The sequence below is a fragment of the Camelina sativa genome, chromosome 17, assembly GCF_000633955.1.
Source record: "Camelina sativa cultivar DH55 chromosome 17, Cs, whole genome shotgun sequence".
NCBI lineage: Eukaryota > Viridiplantae > Streptophyta > Magnoliopsida > Brassicales > Brassicaceae > Camelina > Camelina sativa.
In genome coordinates, this window is record NC_025701.1 from 15,770,144 (window position 1) to 15,792,984 (window position 22,841).

At 32.2% G+C, this 22,841-nt stretch overlaps 2 protein-coding genes and 1 long non-coding RNA gene across 3 annotated transcripts; 1 reads left to right on the forward strand and 2 right to left on the reverse strand.

The window, feature by feature from the left end:
* Positions 2,027-3,897, reverse strand: LOC104757350 (F-box/kelch-repeat protein At1g30090-like). Its single transcript, XM_010480079.2, has 2 exons — positions 3,765-3,897; positions 2,027-3,517 (listed from the first exon to the last, which is right to left on the reverse strand). The coding sequence occupies exon 2, from the start codon at positions 3,395-3,397 to the stop codon at positions 2,201-2,203; it is 1,197 nt and encodes a 398-aa protein (XP_010478381.1). The 5' UTR covers positions 3,398-3,517; positions 3,765-3,897; the 3' UTR covers positions 2,027-2,200.
* On the reverse strand, positions 7,584-10,443 carry LOC104757351. The gene is made up of 6 exons (XR_762410.2): positions 10,228-10,443; positions 9,105-9,385; positions 8,886-9,018; positions 8,491-8,802; positions 8,053-8,277; positions 7,584-7,945 (listed from the first exon to the last, which is right to left on the reverse strand). It is a non-coding gene; the product is annotated as an uncharacterized LOC104757351 (long non-coding RNA).
* LOC104757352 (probable 9-cis-epoxycarotenoid dioxygenase NCED5, chloroplastic) lies at positions 18,874-20,953 on the forward strand. Its single transcript, XM_010480080.2, has one exon. It carries the CDS (start codon positions 18,944-18,946, stop codon positions 20,723-20,725), a length of 1,782 nt encoding a protein of 593 aa, XP_010478382.1. The 5' UTR covers positions 18,874-18,943; the 3' UTR covers positions 20,726-20,953.

A 22,841-nucleotide genomic window follows, 5' to 3' on the forward strand; every position in this document is an offset into this window, starting at 1 on the left:
TATTGCTTGGAGGCTACTCCTCTTGTACATATATAAGGCCTGCCTCATTAATAGAATTCTCTACGGAGTTTAATAAGTTTACAGTTATAAGTCATAGACAAAAATATCTACATAGAATATAAAATACATAAGTTGAACACACACAAAAGAAAAAGACTGTTCATAATCCTAGCTTCTTATCACACCTTTAAATTTCAGAGTGAAATTATATAAATAGCTTTTTTTATTTCATAGCTCGATCCGATCATCCTTTAGAAAAAGAAAAAGAAAAAAACATTTTGCCATCGTATTAAATAGCAAATGTATATGTCAATATGCGTATAGTGTATTGTCAATATGTGTATACTTTGTATTATGATTGAGTTGAGGCTATGAATGATAAGATAACTAGATAAGCTAATGAGAGAAATGAAAAGCAAAAATGCTTATTGGTTTGATTAGAAGCTCGATAAGATTGGATTTCATCTTCGACGCTTTTTATTTATTTAAGTTTCTTTTAGGCTGTTGTCCATTTCGTAAACAGTATTAGTCCAACTTGGTTATATATTATACGAAAATCATAATTAATGATCAACGCACAATTAATTAATTTGTATTATACATAATGTGTGAGTATTATATACATAACTATCTTCTGATAGATTTTAGCTCTCTTATTTGTGAGTTGGTAAAAAATTGGTAGATGAGAAGCACAATAGTTTGTTAGTTACCTCTAACTAATTACAAATGTAATTAGCAGTTTAGTAAGGAATCCAAAGTCAAAAAGTACTACACAATACAAATGAAGGAGTGCGATGGTAGATTCTTGAAGCCGCCGGGCGGAGCTGTGCAAATTGTGGATTTTAGACCAGCTAAATCTTGCAATCTCTTTATCCACAACAACTTTAACATTTTTCTTTAGGCTTATGCAATAAGGGAAGACGATCCCATATCATGTTGGTTTAAGCAATGATCCAAACTGCATCCAAAAGCTGCAATTTCCACAATGCATCTACAATTTTTGTCTTTTCTATCTACATAATTTTTAGTAGTTAATAACAAACTAACCAATAAAAATTTTTAATTTAAAGAATTCCAGACCGTGAAGAGTTAGATACTCTCTTCCTACCCAGCTTGGATAATGACAAGAAGTTAGAAGAAGCATACAACCAGATTTCTGAGTTAATTAAGGAGAAAGAGGAGAATACCAAGACAATCCAATACTTGAAGGATGTTACTGAGAAGCTTCTCAACAAGTTCCCGGAGTGTTGTCCACATGAAGACGAAGATGATGATGAAACTCAAAATTAGAGTTGAGTGTTTTAATCTAACAAGTTTATTGTTGTAAGATATCCAAAAAATGGATTATTAACAATAACTTATATATATATATATATATATATATATATATATATATTTTTAGTATTTTCTGATTTTTAATTAATTTAGCATTTTTGATTTTTAATTAATTTTCATTATATGTATTTTAAATTAATTTGACAAAATTTTGGTCGGAATATTTTCAGTAATCGGTCGAAAAATAACTGGTCAGAAACTTAAACGGTTGTATAACCGTGGGTAATATAGTCTCGACCGATTTATACCGTCAGAAATCAGTCTGTCTTTTCCTAACCGAAATCCGACCGATTTTACCAACGAAATTCTAACCAACGTTTCGGTCGGAAATTTCCAACCAATATTTAACCAAACAAATTTCCGACCAACATTTCCGACCAATTTAGTGTCGTTACTTAATGGTTGGAAATGCCTCTTTCCGACCATTTTCCAACAAATTTGGCCGTTGGAAACTGCTATGTTTTTTTGTAGTGATTATATCAGAATTTTCCCTAATAGAATCTATGGCTAAGAGAGTTTGATCAAATCCCTAATAGAATTTTAGTAGTATTCATGTAATACAAACTTTTGAATCAGTAGTATGAAATATACTGTGTGATACAGACTTTTGAAGTATGTCTGAAAAAATTACAGTCTTATTAGCAAAACAATGTACTTTTTTTTTTTGTATATTGTCTGAACAAACTTGGAACAACATTTTCAATCCATGTATATTATTATATAACACTTTCATTCGGACATAAGTTATACACACATATGCATATGATACAATAGTACAAACATCATGGTGCTTGTAAGAGACATGTTTACTTATTCATAACAATATGGTTTACAAACTTTATGTAATCCAAACCAACCAGCTCCTTTAAGCAAAAAGAATCTGCGAATTCGATGGAGTTAAATCTGCATAACGCTCTGGCGACTTTACAACCTCCCACCTCACACCAAACTTCTTCTCCGACCTCCAAATACTCCCAACCGCGAGATGAAGGTTCCTGCCAACCACATATACTCTGTTTCCATAACAGTTAACCGCAAACGGTCTACAAATCTGCTCAGGCAATTCCGGTCCGTTAATCGTCTCCCAAGAATCTGTAACCGGATCATAAACCTTCATCTTCATTCTCTCTAGCTCCGACACTATAAACAACCGATCATATATCACAACACTCGTCCCTGTCCATCCTTCTCTTAACCCCATTGGCATTGTTTCCCATTGATCAGTCCTCGGATCATAAACTTGACCTCGTGGGGATACAAAGAACGGCCATAACCATCCTTCGGTCACCAATAGCTTCCCGTTTAATACCGCTGTGTCATAAGACGCCATGTGTGCGACCATGTTCGACACTGGCCGCCATTTACCATCCAAAGGGTTCAAAACCTCAGCAGAATCAAGCTCAAACAAATCCGCAGCATTCCCACCAGCTGCATATATCATCCCGTCGATCACACCACTAGCAAAAAACGACCTCGCGGTTATCATTTTGTTAGTGACAGTCCAATGATTCCTCACCATATCATACTTCAACACCAAATCAAGAGGGCAATCAGAATCCGAAACCATACCACCACATACAAACATAGTACCTTCACGAGGCATTGAAACCGATCTGAAACCGTGAGGACACACTTTGTCTCTACAAGGCATAGCAGGGATCTCGTGCCAAGTGAGGTTCCTCAAATCCAAAACCTTCCATTGGATTTTACCAGTGCATCTACTAAACCCAACGACGAACAGCCACGGGTCTTTAAACCCGAACTCCTTACGCTTAGCGAAAAACGTGTCTTTAGTACCAAACAAGAGATGCCATCTCTTGCACACGGATCTACTTGACACATGGCTTTGCACTGGAACCCTTAAAAGACAGTTAAGCGCAACGTCGTCTGGTAAACCCGGAATCAAAGGTTCACCACTAAGAGACAGTTCTAGTTCCGATGACCTATCGAACAATGTCGATTGAACAGATGCAGCTACTCTAAACTTGGGAGATAAAGTCATCTGAGAATCACCAAGTTTATGCACAGCTGCTCTTTGAGATGAAACCCTTACCCTCTGCATCTTCTTCTCTTCACACTCAAATTTGCCTCAACTCCAGATTCTAAAGACCAGTAATTTACTATTTAAAACATCGGGAAAAGCTCAAAGTTTCCAACTTTGGTTCATCTACTCTTGTTCAACCTGAAATGAAGAATCAGTATAATCACTAACACTAAGACTAATCAAATTCCAGATTCTGTAATAGAAATTGATTGAACTAACTAAAAATTCCAAATTCGAATTCATAGAATCAAAACCCTAATAGAAAAAGGGGCAAAAAAAAAACCCACAAGAAGAAGCCAAGTCGGTGAAAGAAACAGAGAAACAAGTGATCGAAGCTAAAGAACATAAAGAAGACAAAAATGATCAGATAATTTCATATTCTTACAGAACATAGGGCGGCGATAGATATAACAACACAACACTGTTGTTTTTGCTTCGTCGCGAATCTTTCAGCTCTTCCTTTTTGTTTTTTTTTTTTGGTAATCGAGAGAGAAGACGTGATCGTTTTGGGCCAAAATTATAATATATGCTTTTGTTTTATAACAATTGATAATACATCTATATATTAAAAAATGTGTGTGTATCCATTTCTTTAGTTATTTTTAAGTAACTGCCGCACATCTTTTCTGTAGATGTCCTAATGACAGTTCTCTTATAGTAAGTTGTATTAATTATTATCTTATGAAGTTAATAAAGAATGATTACGTGAAAGAACTGTAAATTAACAAAGAAAGGAATATACGAATATATTTCCTTTTGCGGGTATTCTACTTAAACGGGCTTATTAGTTGGCCTACGTGATATTATTGGCCCATTAAATAAATGGCCTTGTTACATTTGGTGATACAAAAGTACATTTTTATCTCTTGATAAAATTTTCAAGTTCTTTTTTTTCATTTTTTTTTTCATAAAATGTTAAATTTGATTCGAAAAAAAAAAAATTTGTACAACTAGTGAAACATGTAAGCTGAAAAGAAAAAAAAAATCTTTATACTAGAAGCTTAGATAGTGTTGAAATTTTCAAGTTCAATTTTAGATAACATAACTTAATTCATCTGATTTTATTAACATTATGCGCAACAAAAGAAAATACTTTCAATCAAGTGTTAGATATTCTGAAATATTTTGAAGGTAACTAAAAACAACTAACAAATGAAAGGAATTTGTAAATATTATAAATAAAGTACGGGTATTCATCTGATAATGTAGATGTTTATGATTAAAAAAATGTAGATAATTTATAAAGATTCATGATTAAAAATCACATCATAGATAAAATGTAAAAATAATCTATAGATCTATATATACATTTTTGGAGACATTTATAAAATAAATCCTGAAGTTGGCACTTATTTACAGGCATGCCATTGACATTAAATAATTAATTTAATAAACAAACTAAGTTCTATTTATATTCAATTTTTTTTATAGAAACGAAGTGTTTTTAAAGATAACAAACATAATTGTAAATGTATATATATTTTATTTCTTTACTAGGATTTAACCCACGGTACACCGCGGGACAATATTTTTAATTTTAAAAATTTAAAATTTATATTGTATTTATTTATTATTTTATTATTGTTTTATTAATTTTAAAAATAGAAAATTTTACAGGTATTTGATATAAGTATTCAAAGTATATGATTTTTGTAGTGTTTTCAAAGTTTTAACCCGTGTGGTATATGTATAGTCTAGTAATACATTTATCTCTTGGTACACATCTAAAAGTGTTTAACAAAAAAAAATTCCACTTAACTCCCTATATGAGATTAATGCCAACCCGTCTCACTAAAATCAAAATAAGTTTTTGCGTAAAAAAAATAATTTAAATAAATTGTTTATTATACATTCTTTTTATAGATATATACTATACAATCGAATTTTAAATATTTTAATTACCCATAAATATAATAGATTTTGTAAATAAAAATTACAGTAAAAACATTAAATAATTATTTTATATCGCACTATGTGCGGGTTATTACTTAGTATGGAATTAAAGGTGATACACTTTCATACAAAAAAAATTCCATCATATTTTTTTATACTTCTTCTTTAATTAATAAACTTGAAACTAGGCTTATCAGAATTTAGTTAAAATTTATGCGATAGAAAGGTTTTGTGTTTTTATATATAAAGGGATTGATTAAAATATTTAAGTTACTTATGTTCTTGACATCTGGTTCAGATGGTTTTACCAAATTAGCATATTTTTATAGTTTATAATTTTTTCATGTCAATATATATAGTTTATGATAATTAATATAATTTTAATTTTTTGGTACTTAAAACTCAAAAAAAAAAAAAAAAACCAAATTATATGGGGGTTTTCAACATATTTAATGTGACATTTTATAATTAGATTTTCGGTTTAGGAAATTTATTAATGTTAATATAATTATGGAGATTGTAAACTTTTGTTATGGAAAATATGTTGTATATCATTTAAATTTGAGAGATTTTAGCATCCATAAAAATAGTTTTTGAGATTTAATAGGTCAAAACTTTAATGGGTAGAGTTGTTTTTAGAAAAATCGGAATGTATAGATGTTGTTAAGATTTTATGACAATAAATGTAACAAATGTTGGTTAATTTAAGAAAGTTTAGTATTTGAGTTTCTCTGCAATGTTATTTATGGAATTGTTTTAGGGGTTAATGTTGTAAAAAATATTAAATAAGTAAAACTTAAAGGGCATAAACCAAAATGTACTTCAAAAATGTTAATATAGATTTTATAAGTAGGTGAATGAAGAGGTATTGTTCTTTAAAAATTTGAAAAACTGATTTGACAAAATGTGACTTTGAGCCTCACATACTAAATTTTACTTTTACGGGTTTCGTATGATGAGTTTTTGTAGATTAAAAATCTTTAAACATGTTGCGTGATCCGCCTAGCATGGTGGGTTTGGACTATAGAACAAACACTAAAACTATTAATTTATTTCATATACTATAGATTTATAGTCATAGTTTGGAAAATTAACTTATAAATTATTTAGTATATGAATTACAAAATAATACACATACTACAACACATTCTTAATATTCAAAAAAAAATGTATACACATAAAAATATACACTAACATATCATATATGCATATACCTCTGTTTAATTATAGAAAACAAAACTAAGTGTTTTAAGATTTTATATTCTATCTAATAAGAAATTTAATGTAATTAGGTTATAAACTGTATAAAACGCAAGAAGAAGAAGAAGAAACATTCTAAACAAAATTATAAATTAATTAGATAAAAGTTAATTAATTAGGAATTTGAAAACTAAATAAATTAAAAATTATTATTTAAAATACAATAATTTATAATTTAGTCTCGCGATTTACCGCAGGTGAAAACCTAGTTATTTTAGTAAATATGGAGTCCATCACAAAACCAGTTGGCAGGAGACACTCATTACTAAATATATTAGTTTCAAATTTTCCAAGTTTTGATGTGGGATTTATTCTAATAGATTACTAATTGAAATCTAAGCTAGTTTAAACGAAATTATGTTTTTAAAAGATGATTCATCAACTGTGTCGTTATAATATTTGATAAAGAACATGGAATATAAAATTTGAGATGCGCTAATGAATCATGTGATCATCTCGTTATATGCTGTGGAGATTATTTTGAATAGGACATATAATCTCATCTTCCGTCAAACTCGAAGATGTTCCTTTTTTTTTCGTCCATCGAACATATTACACTACAAGAAAACATTCAATTTCCTATCACAGTTTATGAAAAAAAATAGAAGGAAACACCTGTTTTCTACCATTTTCCTTTGAAAAATAATAGAGGTAATCGCCTGAAAGAAATCGGTTTTGGATGGAAATTCGAAGTAAATGTCCTTCGAAAACGCTTCGAAGGAAATGTCAAAGGTAAACTGGAAGGAAACATGAAGGACAATGATGACCATTTTCCTTCTATATTTTTGTAGTAAAATATTTCCTTCCAGTTTCCTTCGAAATGTTTCCTCTGCATTTCCTTCGAGATCTTCCTTCTCATTTCCTTCGATATCTTCCTTCTCATTTCCTTCGACAGGTTTTCATTTGAGTTTCCTTCGAAATTTTCATTCTAAATTCCTTCGAAATTTGTATTCTCCTTTCCTTCGAAACTCGCCTGTTGTGGTCATTTTAAAATCTGATTCACTTTTTCAATTTCTCATAATCAATTGTAGATTTTTTTTATCCTGCAGTTTAACATTTGACGATGAAATTACCCAGTCTTGTACACTTCATACATAGATAAATTCGCAAATCGTTTTACAAAAATTATCATGTTATTTTACAAAATCATTACAGAAAAAGTTATGGCTGGGTTTCATCATCTTCCTCCATGATCACTGGGTGGTTAGGTGGCCGTAGGTCAGGAAACTTTTGTAAGAGGAGCTTGTTGCATTCCATGAGGTACTTGATCTGAGCATCTTTTTGGAGTTCACGTGCCTTCAAAGTTTGAATCTCCTCTTGTAACTTAGGAATCTGGCGTGGTTGAACCATACATGAGTCCTCATTGAAAAGGTTACCAAAGCAATAGAGTTTTCCTCTTACCTTGGGAACAACCTGTGAACAACCAATTGACAATCATTGGATGGAGATCTTGATTGTTAGAAGCATGCCATAATTGATAATCTTAGAGTTCATAAGTTTGATGTGTAAGATTTACTTACTTTACGCATGATAGCATTTATCTCCTCTTGAGTTAGAGAGATTGGCTGAGCCGAGTCATCACCTTCAGTTTGAGACTGGCATTGAGATTGGACGATCTCCATCTCTCTTGTAGCCTTCTCAAGAATCTGCTTTGTCTTCATATCACTAATTGTGTTCGTTTTCTTGTCTAAGTGAATTTGTTCCATGAAATGAATCATATTGGGTGCCTCTCCCAGCTCAATTGTCTAACACACATGCAAACAAATAATTAAAACCAGAAGAACTAGTCAATAATATTAATGGAATGAGAAATCAAATTCTAATTCAAAGATCAGAAGTGCATATTTAAGTAGAAGTTAGTAATCAAATGTGGAAACCAGAAGCAACATATAATTGAAACAACTAAGAACCGTAACTAAGACATGTAAGAGTAGGACAACTATAACAGAACCACTTACCATCTCATCTCAACGTCTTTCATATGTTTTTGCACCGTTGTTGTGTTTAGCAACACCTAAACCTCCTCTTTTACTTCCACGGTTCTTAGAATATTGGGTTGCCAACTTGATGGTTTTTTCATTTGTCCATATCTTTATATAACCATCAAACAAACATTTCTTTGCCTTCATCAATTGTGGTAAGTTCTCTGGACCTGCTTGCTTCCATTTTCTCTTTCAGTCACGCATATTGGCTCTAAAAGAAGCGTTTGCTTGCTTATTGTAATGTGTGCGAACATACTCGGTTATGCTTGAGTTCCAGTTAAACTCTTGCTGAAAATGAGCAAAAGATTTGTTAGAAACCACTAATCAGAATTTTTAACTTAAAACATTTACCAATTGAAGATTATACTTACCGCAAATGCTCTGAGCCATCGGTTCTTGATTTCTAGTGGGAGAGACCGATAAGTTGGATATGGTTTTGGGAGATCAGATTTCAGCACTTTTAACAGTTGCTTTGTTATCTTCCCAGTTTTGTCATGTCTAAACCTGCAATGGAGTTGAACAACCAATGAGCAGAAAACTTGGAAGATGTTCAACAAATTCTGAGTAATGGAAAAAAATAAAACGTTTACCATATATATGTTCCTTCACGGTCTGGACATAGAACTGGGAGGTGTGTGCATCCTGGGGCGATCAACAAATCATTCACATCGGCTAATATAGGGACAACGCCATCATCATCACTCTCACCTACTTGTGAATAGGAACCGAGAGCAACACTTGTACTAGGCATCGGTTGATTGTGTGGCTGCTGAAACCTTGAATGATCATTGAATGAGTAGCTAGGTGTACTGCTATCATAATTGTGTTGCTGTTCTGCCATGTAACGTTCATAATCCAGCCGTGTTTGTGGCTGAAAATTTAAGAACTCAAGTTAAGTGGAGTGCTATCTTAAGTGGGAAAATTAAGTGCAAAGCTAATTTCAGTGTTAGAGGTTTTGTTAAGTGAAAAATGAAACATCAGCAAATAATTTTTCTGCCAACTTTCAAGAAAATAATCTAAATTTATAAACAATCTCTGTTAACTAGTAGATTTGCTTTGGGGTAAACATCAACAAAAATTTACTTTGGGGTAAACATCAACAAAAATGAGTAAATTATAAACACACCCAATTAACTAGTTCCCACAACATTCAGAAAAGAATCTAAATTTAGAACAAACTTTCAAGAATAACATACTGGGGAGTGTACGGCGGCGAAAAAAACGAGAAATCTCCGTTGGGACTCCTAAACTTTCTTGTTAGCCATGAGATGGGATAGAAGAAGAAGTGAGAGGCTTAATTAGAGAACAAAATACTTAATCGAAAAGGATGGGTTTTGTCTTTATGAAATCTGAAACTCACAGAGTCGGGACCGATGAGTGACCTTCAGAAACGGCGAAGAATTGTATTAGGGTTATAAAGTTAAGAAGAAGAACCTATTCTATTTATAGGTTCTGGATATGCCTGCATATTTTCTCTATATGCATTATGAACCGTTTGAGCTGTTCCTATATCCTCTTCTTCCAATCTAGATTCTTCAACTCTCTCCGACACATTTCCACTAGTACTACCCACATGGTATGCATCATTTTCCCCATGATAAAACCATACTTTGTAACTTGACATTATTCCATCTCTATAAATATGTATCCAAACTAAATCTTTGTCCATGAAATTATTATTGTTATAAGATGGACAAGGGCAAAACATCTTACCACTTCTTAAGCAGCTTTCTTGATTCAAAGCGACGTTCATGAATTCAGTGAGTCCTGCTGCATACTCCCTCGTAAGCATCCCATTCGGAAAGCCTCCCGCATATCTTTCCATATCCAACCACGAGCGGAAATTATTCATGCTTTCTCTTTAGAACAAACTAATTTTATAATAAAATATTTTTGCTTGAAGCGTAATCTTTTTTTTTTTTGCTTGTTTGTTTTGTTGTTGTGATTTTAGATACGAATGGATGTGTAGGGAACTAAATTATATAGGGAAGTAAAGATCTGATTCCTTCTCATTTCCTACCAAAAAAGTTTACTATTTCACCCACCACTCACCCGCTTTATATCCCGCTTGTTTTAACGTGCCGACATCAAAATTATTTTTCCTTTATTTTTCAATTTCCTACAAATATTTCCTATTAGATAATATTTGAAGGGAAGTAGAAGGAAAATTTCCTTTTAAAATCCTATGACGATATTTCCTTTAAAAATCCTACTTGTTTCCTTCGAATTATATTTTGAAGGGAACTAGGTTTTAACCCACGGTACACCGCGAGAAAAAAAAAAAATATATATATATATATATATTCATATTAAATTTTTATAATTTATAATTTAGTATTTCAATTATGTTATTAGGTATTTCAATTATATATATATATAACAATGTTTTGTTTTTTATGGTTTTTATTGAGTATTAAAGTTGTGTGATTAAACTTTTGGTCGTCCTAGATTTAACCCGTAAAACATAAATAATTTAGTAAAAAAATTTATTGTTGTTTATTGAGTGCAACTAAACAATTATAAGTATCAAATGATATTAATATTTCTATTTAACTAATTATAGATCGGACTAATTTCAATTATAATCCGTTTAAACATTTGATCAGTGAGCTCTTAAAATAACTGTTATTTTGTATTGGTGCGCTTTAAATAGTTATATGAATATATTATACAGACTACAGAGAAATACTTTGAAAATTGGTTGTATCATTTAAATTTGAGAGATTATAGTATCTCTAAAGATAGTTTTGAAGATTTTATGGGTTAAACCTTTAATGGTTAGAGTTGTTTTTGGAAAATGTGAAATGTATAGATATTGTTAAGATTTTATGGCAACAAACGTAACAAATGTTGGTTAATTTAAGAAGTTTTAGTAATTGAGTTTCTGTGCAATGTTATTTTTGGAAATTTTTGAAGGGTTAATATTGTAAATAAAAATTTAAATAAGCAAAACTAAAAAGACATAACACAAAATGTAATTCAAAAATGTTAATATAGATGCAATGGACATTTTTCTTCTAAATTCTTTATGGTTCTGTTCCTTTGATATTCCTTCTGTTTTTCTTCTAAATTTCTTTCGACAACCAAATTTGAAGAATTTTGGAAGGAAATTTCTTTCCGATTTTTTATGTACTCTATGGTAGGATTTTTACTTCTTATTTCCTTCCAATGTTATGTTTGGTCACATAATTGAAATTTTTTGGTAGGAAAAGTTTCCTTTCCAAACCTTTGGTGTCTAATATCGTAAGAAAACATCATGTTTTCTTATAATGTTATATCTAATGAACTGTATAATATATGAATATGAATAATATGACCATCTTGCTATTTTGCAGAGATATTTTTTCTGGACGAATCTTTTTATGCAAGTAGGGTGGTACTTCACTTTCTTTTAAAAAAAAATAATATAAAAAGAAGATGCGACCAATAAATTTGACGATTATGACCATTGCTTGGTAGGTATTGGCCGTTGGTAGTTTTTCCGGTGAGTTCTTTACAACCATAGGATTCTCTCAATTATTTATAATGGACAAAAACAAATACTAGTGTATTGGTTTTCAATATTTTTCTCCAAAACATTAAATGTTGTATATTTTCGATTACTCTCAATCATTCATAAGTTTTAAGTAATCAAGCACACAAAAAATGAAAAAAAAAAAAATCAGAAAATGGTCACGAAAAGATATGCATAAAGATCGTTCCATGTGCCAACAGTATCCAGTATCGGAATTTTCTTGAATAATGCATGTATATGTCGGATTCTTAAATATTTATGTAAATGATTTTGTCTCTTTGAAGTAGTAATAGATATAGACATGAGATCTTTCTAATGACAAGTTGTAATGATAAGTTGGTGAGTTTTAATTTATTGTACCAACTTAGTCTTTATAGCCGTATGTGCAGTCCATGTGGCTAACCGAATTATCCCCTATTTTGGTGTGTTTTGATGCTCACCATGTGTTAATATTTGGTAATCAATCTAAGGTGTGTGTATAAACTATAAAGTATACATATATAACGGGAGTGTTCAACGCTACAAACCATTTCAATTCAAATCGAATAAAAGGAGATATATAATAATCAAGTTGGAACTTAATAATTTAGACGTGGATTTATTTCTGTTGCCAAAAAAGGTACCGAAACTGAAAACAAAAAACTAAGCATAAACACTTTTATTGGAGAGCTAAATTTGAATTAAAATCAAAGTTGTACTATTTATTATCTTTGGTTTCAAATGTTTACTTTAACACCTGAAAAAGGTATTTTGAGTCCATATCTACCTGATTAAAATCTTTGATGCTAGGTCAAATCTAATGGATCAAGCAGTAGCATGATTAAACCTTCTTAAAGACCTATAATAATCCAATCAAACCTTCAACATGTCAACTATATATGTAAGCTTATGTGAATTAGGGTTCTAAAATGCACTCCTTACAAATAAAGAAGACCCGCGTATAAACAAAAGCGGCGGGGATAGACCAATAAAAACTTGACCAGATGTTAACAATAAACGAAATTTCGTACTTGCAACAATTCTCTGATTAAGCTCAATACTTCTTTTTGCTACATAGATTGTTAGATATATCATATTGTGTTGTAAAATATTTAAATGTGTCCTTCGCCCGTATACTTGTATTTGTATAACGTATGAAATATACCCTAAAACACATTATCACATGCTATACTACAATGCAGTAGCCACAATAGCTTGTTGTGTATCTTATAGGAATTATCAGGGTGATTTTAGGGTTTAGATCGATGAGTTGTAGAGATAAACTGTGAAACATTTAATAAGGTTCGTTCATCACTGCCGACAATGAGCTAAACGAACTAAGTCGAAATGGTGAAGCCAAATGAACTAAGTCGAAAAGACATACACTATGAACAAAAAAAAAGATGAAAAAAGGTAGAGACGAAAAAAAAATCTATGTCATGAAGCACTACGAAATGAGTGGAAGGTGCCTTTAAAATCAAAAGTTTAGAGAAACATAGTACAATTTGTCTCCAAACGATGAAGCCACTTGTTGGATGGTCATATTCACACCAATGAGATTTCTTTTTACTTTGAAAGCAAAGTTGGCCAATGAGATCTTTTGTTTTTTTACGAGTTGTCTGCCCATTTCTTTTATTTCTTCCTTTCTTTTCTTTTGTAGTCAACATATAATTTTAAACTATGGTTGTTAAACTATATGTACCATCGAGCTTATACCATCACTAAACCCTAACAATAGAGAGTTTAAAAACATGAGTTTCCTTTGTTTCTAGTGGTCTAATTCATTTACTACCAATCATGAGAATTAATCCGAGTTTGATATTCGGATTCTCTCTTCTATATAAAAAAAAAGGTCATTCTGATTGTTCACTTCACTATATCATATACACAATCTTGTGATTGTTTTCTACTGAGAGACGAGTGAAAACAAGATGATATAGAATAAAATAGACCTAATGGAAGACACATTATATATTGGAACAAGTGTAAGAAAAACAATTCTTAAACTAAAAAGAGATACATATACTTGTCATTGGCGTTAAAGATTGAAATCACATACAAAAAATTGAGAGACCATTCATGGAAAGTACGAAACCCGCCCTTAAACATCATATTAATGATTTACAATGAAGTTTTCACATTACTATATGGCATCAAATATACAGGACCGAACATTCCATACAATAGGACAAAAGATAGAGAACAAATCATCAGAAATACAAAATAACATTAATATACAGTTGAAATATAATATATATATATATATATATATATATATAAAAGACAGTGCCATTATGCATACAAAAACTACTGATTGAAACTAACTTTTCAAAGTTGCTTTCAAGTCCACCTAAATTGGAGTGATTCAGACAGTGGCAGTATCCGGTGCAAAAGCAAATTTGAAAGCCTCTCTGATCACTGATATGATCTGTCATGTTGTTTACTCATCAAGAGGACAAACTTGTGAACAACTTGTATGCATATATATTATATATGGATGAATGATTTTGGAATTGCTTCACTTGGTGTATATAGAGTGGATAAATCTTCCATTATTTATATTGTTATCACTCTTAATTTATACTTTTTAATGGATTTTTTCTATAACATATTTCATAAAATTTTAAATTCACGGTTGATATAATCATTGTTGTTTTTGAATATTGAGAAATGATAAATAGGAGTAGTCATTGCTAGGAGTACACAACCACAACTTAAATCTTACAGGTACGACCAACATTACTACAACCAAGTTTTACAACACGAACATATTCCTGCCGACGATCATCTAATTATTATTGGTATAATGTATTATTTAATAATATTTAAATCGATTTATGATTTGAAATATCTCTTTTATCATCTTTCTAGAAAAAGAAAAGAAAACAAAAAAAAGACTCGTGATGTTTTTAGCATCCTGTCAAAATAAAGGGCACGAAATGATGGTAATTAAGCATCTAGTGAAGAATTTTATATTAGCTTGGATTCTGCCCATGTAACATGTTTTTTGGTATTACGTAGTGATTTGAAACCCGCATAATTATAATAAAAAATGTTAAGAAAATATTCAAGAAAATATTGGCTATACAAGAATCAAAGGGTCGTGAATGTGTATATATAGCAAATGGACATCATACAAGTCTTCCTACTTTTACCAAATTTTAATAAAGTTAGGTTTGCATCTCAACTAAGAACCAACGGGACTTTTATTCAAGTACAAATTACCTCTTGCCAACCCAAAAATTGACCCTACACATGATTCTCAATTCTAATGTAATGTGCTGCGACAACAGCTTTATATACATCTACTTGCACCACTACACATGCACTTCTATATATTTCTATGCATGTATCAATGTCCATTTAGTTGCATACTTCACCCTCTTGTCAGTTCATGATCAGATCGTGTAGCTTCATTAATGTGACAAAACATATCTGCATCTGCATGATAGGATATGATCATAAGTGACTCATGACTCAAGTGGACATGGTTGGCTCTTCCATGTTACGAATCAGGTCGAAATTGAAAGGTGAAGAGAATAAAGTAATACAAAAATGCCATGAGTAGATCCACTTATTATCAATTTTTTCAAGTTGAAAATTCATAAAATTTTACTCTGTGTGATTTTGTGTATACACTTGTGTTCTTTACATGCATCAATTTCAATGCATGATATTATACAAGTTTTGCAGAATAAGTTTATAACCAAGAATTATTGTTAGACATATAACTAAAAGTTCTGAATTAAAGGTCATGCAAATTATGGTAAAACATATATCTTTGCTATTTAAAAGCGTTCATATTGGTTCATAATTTCATATTATTAATCATGATTGAAGAATTTATCGTGTGAAGACTAGAATAATATGTACTTAATTTCAAAAGTGAAACATTATGTGGGATCGTTAGAAAACAATATATACCGTTCGTATTAATTTATTATATATATATGGAAAGAATGTGTTAGGCAATTGACCATGATCTTCTATGGGGTTTGTTAAACGTTTTACGATAGAACTTCTTCTCTAGATAGTTGTACATTTGCTTACATCTAGGAGAAGACGCTTATCGTCTAAAATCGTTATTTACTTAGCATGTTGGTAAACTTTTTTTTTTGGTAACCATTTACACATACATATATGTATATCTCATATTTTCTTAAAACATACATTATACATAACTCTATATGAAATGTTGTTTTATAATTAAATTTGTGCATGCATCATGTGATGTTTTTAGTACTACACTATAGAGAGTGTGACACATTAATTAAACTTTCTCTTTTTTAACATTTGATTCTAAAAATATAATCACATGAAAAAAAGGATTTAAAAGAATCCCACTTATTAAATATCGTAATTCTAAAGTATAATTTTGAAAGACAAAACAAAAACAGGGAGTAGGCAAGAAGGGAAAGGTAGGACAAGAGTGTTGATATACGACAGTAACATTAATCTCACAACCTATTCATCAGCACACCTCTATTGTCTCTAGAGATCTCTACTCTTGTTATAAGTTTCCTCAACGTGCGAACAACATCATATATTCATATTACATGCCAAAACATAAATTATTTTGTAACCGAAAGAAAACACTAATACAAATATAAACGTCGAAATGGTTTCATATATAGTGTAAAAATTCAGTTACTATATAAAAAAAAATTAGTTACTAATACAAACAAATATAAAAGAAATTACTCAACCACGCAGAGAAAACTTATGTTGCAAGTACATATAATTAGAAGATTCACCGAAACGACGTAAGAATAAACGCCGAAAGGCATACCTAGATAGATTGGTCTACACATAGAATAATCATTCTGACATTGCAATATATATATACATAATTGGTTATGTTTAGTAAAACATTGACAGAATTTGGATATGTTTAGTAGACTATTAATATGCAACTGGGAATTAAGTTTAGAAAGGGTGACATCAGATTCATGCACCCATCTCTTTGATGACTTTTTGTCTTCAAACTTTTTCTCTGGCCTCATTCACATTTACAGTATATTGTTATCTACATGGTTTTTAAAAATTACTAATTAACATGAATTATAATAAAGTTAACGACACGTAACATTTACTTTTGAGAAAGTGAGAGCGTCATTAACTCCATATATATATTCTTGCAGTTGTAATTCAACCAGAAAAATATGTCTTTGGGTTTGAAATTTAAGGAAGAAAAAAGAAAAAAAAAAATATAGAGACCCAACGACCAAATTAGTAGTCACGTAGAAATTTAGTCGAGTGGACCCAAGCAAAATTGTAAGTCTTTTTTTTTTTGTATATGCTACGGCCCACCTGCCCAACATAATATCACGTGGACCGACCAAAATAAAACTGTATTTATATTCTTAAAACGATTTGCGGAAGATTCTTCGCATTGCTTTTTTCGTTCAGTTTAAATTTCCTAGCCGATGCATGCGACTCCGGTCGTAACCGTATGAGAAAAGGAGAATTGTTATCCGATATTCCAGTAAGAGTTCAAATTTTTACAAAATATACTCTCAATAAACGTAATAATTCACCCACATATTGTTATTGATCAATCTATGTCTATATATACATGACTTTCCGGTGAAAAATTAACAAAGAATTGTTCCAGTAAAAGAAAGATGTTATAGTATCGTTCGCTAGCATGTAAAGTTGGTAGATATCTTCGATTTCTCTTCATATATTCAGCAAAACCAACTAGATATATTGTAATAGATACTTTGAGATTAGTACGAGCTTCAAATCAAATCTTTTGACTACCTAGAGAAAGTTCAAGTTTTAGTACATGTACATGCGTGTAATGTTCTTATGCACGGTTTTCAGGTTTAAAAGGTCAAACTGAGATTTTCAACACTTTTTTATTATTTACGACACCACTCCTTTGTGACATTTCAGATTTATAGGATACTAGACATGCTATATTTTTTATACACCATGCTAGATATCATCTTTATTCAATCCATCATCACAAGAAAGTATGAAAAGGCTTTCAAATCAACCTAGTTCATATTTGGGATACTCACACCAAAAACTAAAGAGCTAGAGATATTGAACACCCTTATATATTCAATTAATGACACCAATCTATCTGCAGCTTATCAATTAAAATTAAAATGCATAGATTCCATACTGGTTAATTAGTTCTATCTTATTATGACCATTTTACGTATATACATGCATTAAGTAGTTTGATTAATATATAAAAAAAAATGTAAAGATGAGAACTAGACATTAAATTTAGAACAATCTTGTCCTGGTTAGATCAAAGAAAAAATATCGTCCGTATTTTAAAGTCTAGACGATTTGAATCTTCACAAGTTCGCATGCAGGTGATAGTTTCGAGTTTTCTGGAAGTTCTCACGCCCGAATCATCAAGGAATCAACATATCGCCTGTTGCGTGTCGATTTACTGTATGTTTTCATATGTTACATATACTTTTAAATCTGTTCGTTACAACTTACAAGCGAATTAGATAACTCTACAATATTTTCAAGTGAAATAAGTAAAGAAAAATATATTTAATAGTTTTATGTAAAAGAAACGGACATATTCAATAATGACGTAACCTCACGTGCATGGTCAAAGTGATAAGTTGAGAATCATTTCCCCGATAGTTTTGCTATTACTGTAATTTACCATGCAAACTCTTAGTGATAATTTTTACTAATTTGTTACATATTACTTTGTAGACTAATTTCCTCAACTTTCTTTAATTAAAAAAAATAGTTTAGTACTTTCGGCATTGGCTTCGAGGAATAAATATAGTATTTATTATTAATATGATCACTTCCTTTGTTTATTATATAAGTAAAAAAAGAAACAAAGTATTAAAATACAAATATTTCTGAGTCCCAACCTCAAAGCAAAGTCTCTCTCTCTGAAATTCTCAAAACCTCTCTCAATCTTGTTTATTTTGAACTCTTTAAGCTCTCATGGCTTGTTCTTACGTATTAACACCAAACCCAACCAAACTCAATCTCTCCTTTGCACCGTCCGATCTCGACGCTCCTTCTCCGTCCTCCTCCGTTAGTTTCACCAACACTAAACAAGGACGCCGTAGTAAGCTCTCGTCAACAAACTCATCAATCTCAGACACCACTACAACTCTACTGAATTTCCCAAATTACCCTTCTCCGAACCCCATAATTCCCGAGAAGGACACTTCACGTTGGAACCCTCTCCAACGAGCCGCCTCCGCCGCTCTCGACTTCGCCGAAACCGCATTGCTGAAACGCGAACGTTCTAAACCCCTCCCTAAAACCGTTGATCCTCGCCATCAGATCTCCGGTAACTACGCTCCGGTGCCGGAACAACCCGTTAAATCGTCTCTCTCCGTTGACGGAAAAATCCCTGACTGCATTGACGGCGTTTACCTCCGTAACGGCGCTAATCCACTCTTCGAACCAGTTTCTGGTCATCACCTATTCGACGGTGACGGTATGGTTCACGCCGTTAAAATCACTAACGGAGAGGCGAGTTACTCATGCCGGTTTACGGAAACCGAGAGATTGGTTCAGGAAAAACAAATCGGTTCGCCGATTTTTCCTAAAGCCATAGGTGAGCTACACGGTCACTCCGGTATCGCGCGGCTGATGCTGTTTTACGCACGTGGTTTATTCGGTTTATTAAATCACAAAAACGGAACCGGAGTTGCTAACGCCGGTTTGGTTTACTTTCACGACCGGTTATTAGCTATGTCCGAAGATGATCTGCCTTACCAGGTCCGTATTACCGACAATGGCGATTTAGAGACGGTCGGAAGATTCGATTTCGACGGTCAGTTAAACTCCGCCATGATCGCTCACCCTAAAATCGATCCGGTAACGAAGGAGATGTTCGCGTTGAGCTACGATGTCGTTAAGAAACCGTATTTGAAATACTTCAGATTCTCGCCGGACGGTGAGAAATCGCCGGACGTTGAGATCCCACTCGCGAGTCCGACGATGATGCACGATTTCGCGATCACCGAGAATTTTGTAGTGATTCCGGATCAACAAGTTGTGTTTCAACTCTCCGATATGTTTCTCGGGAAATCTCCGGTTAAGTACGACGCAGAGAAAATTTCCCGGTTTGGGATTTTGCCGAGAAACGCTAAAGACGCGTCGGAGATGGTATGGGTTGAGTCGCCGGAGACTTTTTGTTTCCATCTTTGGAACGCTTGGGACTCACCGGAGACTGACGAGGTTGTGGTGATCGGATCTTGTATGACTCCGGCGGATTCAATCTTTAACGAGTGCGATGAGCAGCTCGATAGTGTTTTGTCTGAGATCCGGTTAAATCTCAAAACCGGGAAATCAACGCGAAGAACTATAATTCCCGGTTCGGATCAGATGAATTTAGAAGCTGGTATGGTAAACCGGAATCTTCTCGGAAGAAAAACCCGGTATGCCTACCTAGCGATAGCTGAACCGTGGCCTAAGGTGTCGGGTTTCGCTAAAGTTGATCTTTCTACCGGAAAAGTTAAAAACCACTTTTACGGCGGTAAAAAATTCGGTGGTGAACCTTTTTTTTTACCAAGAGGGTTAGAATCTGACGGAGAAGATGACGGTTATATTATGTCGTTTGTTCACGACGAGGAGAGTTGGGAATCGGAGCTTCAAATTGTCAACGCCGTTACGATGGAGCTAGAAGCAACCGTTAAATTGCCGTCAAGAGTACCGTATGGTTTCCACGGCACGTTTGTGAATTCAGCTGATATGTTAAACCAGGCTTAGTATGAAGTAAACCGAAACCGGTTAGGGTTTGGTTTATTGTGCAGAGCTAGGCAGATTTTAGATTTTTTATTTCTTTATTGAGAAGATATTTTTTTGTGATTTTTATTTGGTTCGAAGCGGTGGGAGCCAGCTTGAAGCTTGTGTAAGTAGAAGTTTTGCTTGCTCAGCTGGTTTCTGTTGCATTTTTTTTCTGGTGTATTAATATAAAATTGAAAATTTTGTTAATTACATTAATTAGTGTGTCAATATACTACTTCTCTTCAGTTTTTATTGAACTACTATTCTTAAGGAACTACGACTAATCAACACATGTGTCATCAATACATTTATTCTTCTAATGGCATAGACCATTTGCACACATAATGGTTTTGAAACGGTATTAGTTTGAACTTTTCAAAATGAATTGTTTTGGCCATAAGCTTTTTAGTATTCTGTGTTGTAAGGAAATATCATAACGATTAAGTCTAATGTAGAGGAAAGATACAAAATACTTTCAATAGCGAGAGTGATTGGTGAATAGGGTCCTTGTTGTCTCGTCGGAACTTACATAACTAGAGGAAAACTGTAAAAACAACCGTAGATCAAACGACTGATGAATTGTATTACGGTCGAAAATATTTTAAAATCATAATTTAATGAACATATTAGATTATATATAAATATATACTGTATTAAGGGTGATTTATTGGTCCTTGATCCAAATGTAACACGTGATAACATTATAATGACATCAATGAATTCGATAAACATTTTGGGGGCCGCTATAAAACGATAGTTTACCACACACACACACACACAAATAATAAGACGTCAAACTCATTGCTTTTGTATTGCACGCGACCAAACTCATAAAATTATCGTTTTTTTTTTTTGTGGGTTTATGTCATGGTCTGATTCAGCTAGGCATATATATTATATATTTCGAACTACTACAAAATTTTACTTCGCTGCTATAGATTGTTGAAAATAGTTTATATCTTGATTTGCTAAAATAAAAAACGGTTGCTGCATCAGTTATTACACGTACCCGAAAAGAAAAAAAAAACCATTCAAAGAGCCACCATCTATAGCACATATCTAGACTCTAAACCATCATCAAGTCATGGATTCTTGCCATTAGTATTTACAAAAATTGAAGACACTATAATTTGCCTTAAACATTACAAAATGAAGATACATATCTCATGGACCCTCAAAACAGAAATCATTAATGAAAAGGCAGATTGTTGCAAAAATCACCATAGATATAACGACTTGTCGAGTAAGGCAATCAAAATAGCTGTCTAAAAGCTCAATGCGGGGACAGTTTGTGCCGACCATTTTGTGAGTAAGGACCATAAATAACTCATTGGTCACCTTTTGATTAAAAGATGAACTTTCAATTGTCCCTGTCCAAACTGTTGTTTTGTTTTTTTCTTATATAAACAAAACGATAAATTGTCCTGTTTGTAGGACATCGTTACAAAACATATGTGCTTTTGGAAGTAGGAACGGTTTCTTTTATTTTCGTCTTTTTTTTTTTTCGTTTTTGTAATAGCCTCAAATCACTCAATAGCAAAAAGTATTTACACTATATAGAAATAGAGATGGTGAACATTAAGAAAATCGCAATATAATGTTTGTCCAAGTAAACAAACTAGATAATAGCACGTTTTAGCATATTTATCCCTCGCTAGCATGAATTATGCATTGTAAGATAAATAAGGCTCACCTCCATACTTATAAGAAAAAAGAAAGATAAATATCCCAATAAACTATTTTCTTAGTTAATGTTGGTTGGGTGACTAAATGCTAGCGAGGGTAGCTTGAATTCATTTCTATTGGATCTGTTTCAGCAAAAAGTGTAATTAAGGAAGGAACTAAGGAAGCATTCTAAAATATCGGCTGTCAACTGAATGCTCTTTTTTATGTTTTTTTTTTTTTTTTTTTTTATCATTTTTCCAAGAACAAAACGCCGTCCATGTGACATATATAAATTGTTATCTTCTTTATTCCTTTTCTTTTTTGTCGACAAATGATTCATTATCCGATTCATTTGTAATACTAGTATAATTAAGAACTGAGAATCTTCCAATTAAAAGACAGCGACAAATTCGGAAATGCTTAGGAAAATTTG

Bases quoted from the DNA above. Each gene is read 5' to 3' on its own strand.
- LOC104757350 (XM_010480079.2), bottom strand. From the start codon at position 3,397: ATGCAGAGGGTAAGGGTTTCATCTCAAAGAGCAGCTGTGCATAAACTT.
- LOC104757352 (XM_010480080.2), top strand. From the start codon at position 18,944: ATGGCTTGTTCTTACGTATTAACACCAAACCCAACCAAACTCAATCTC.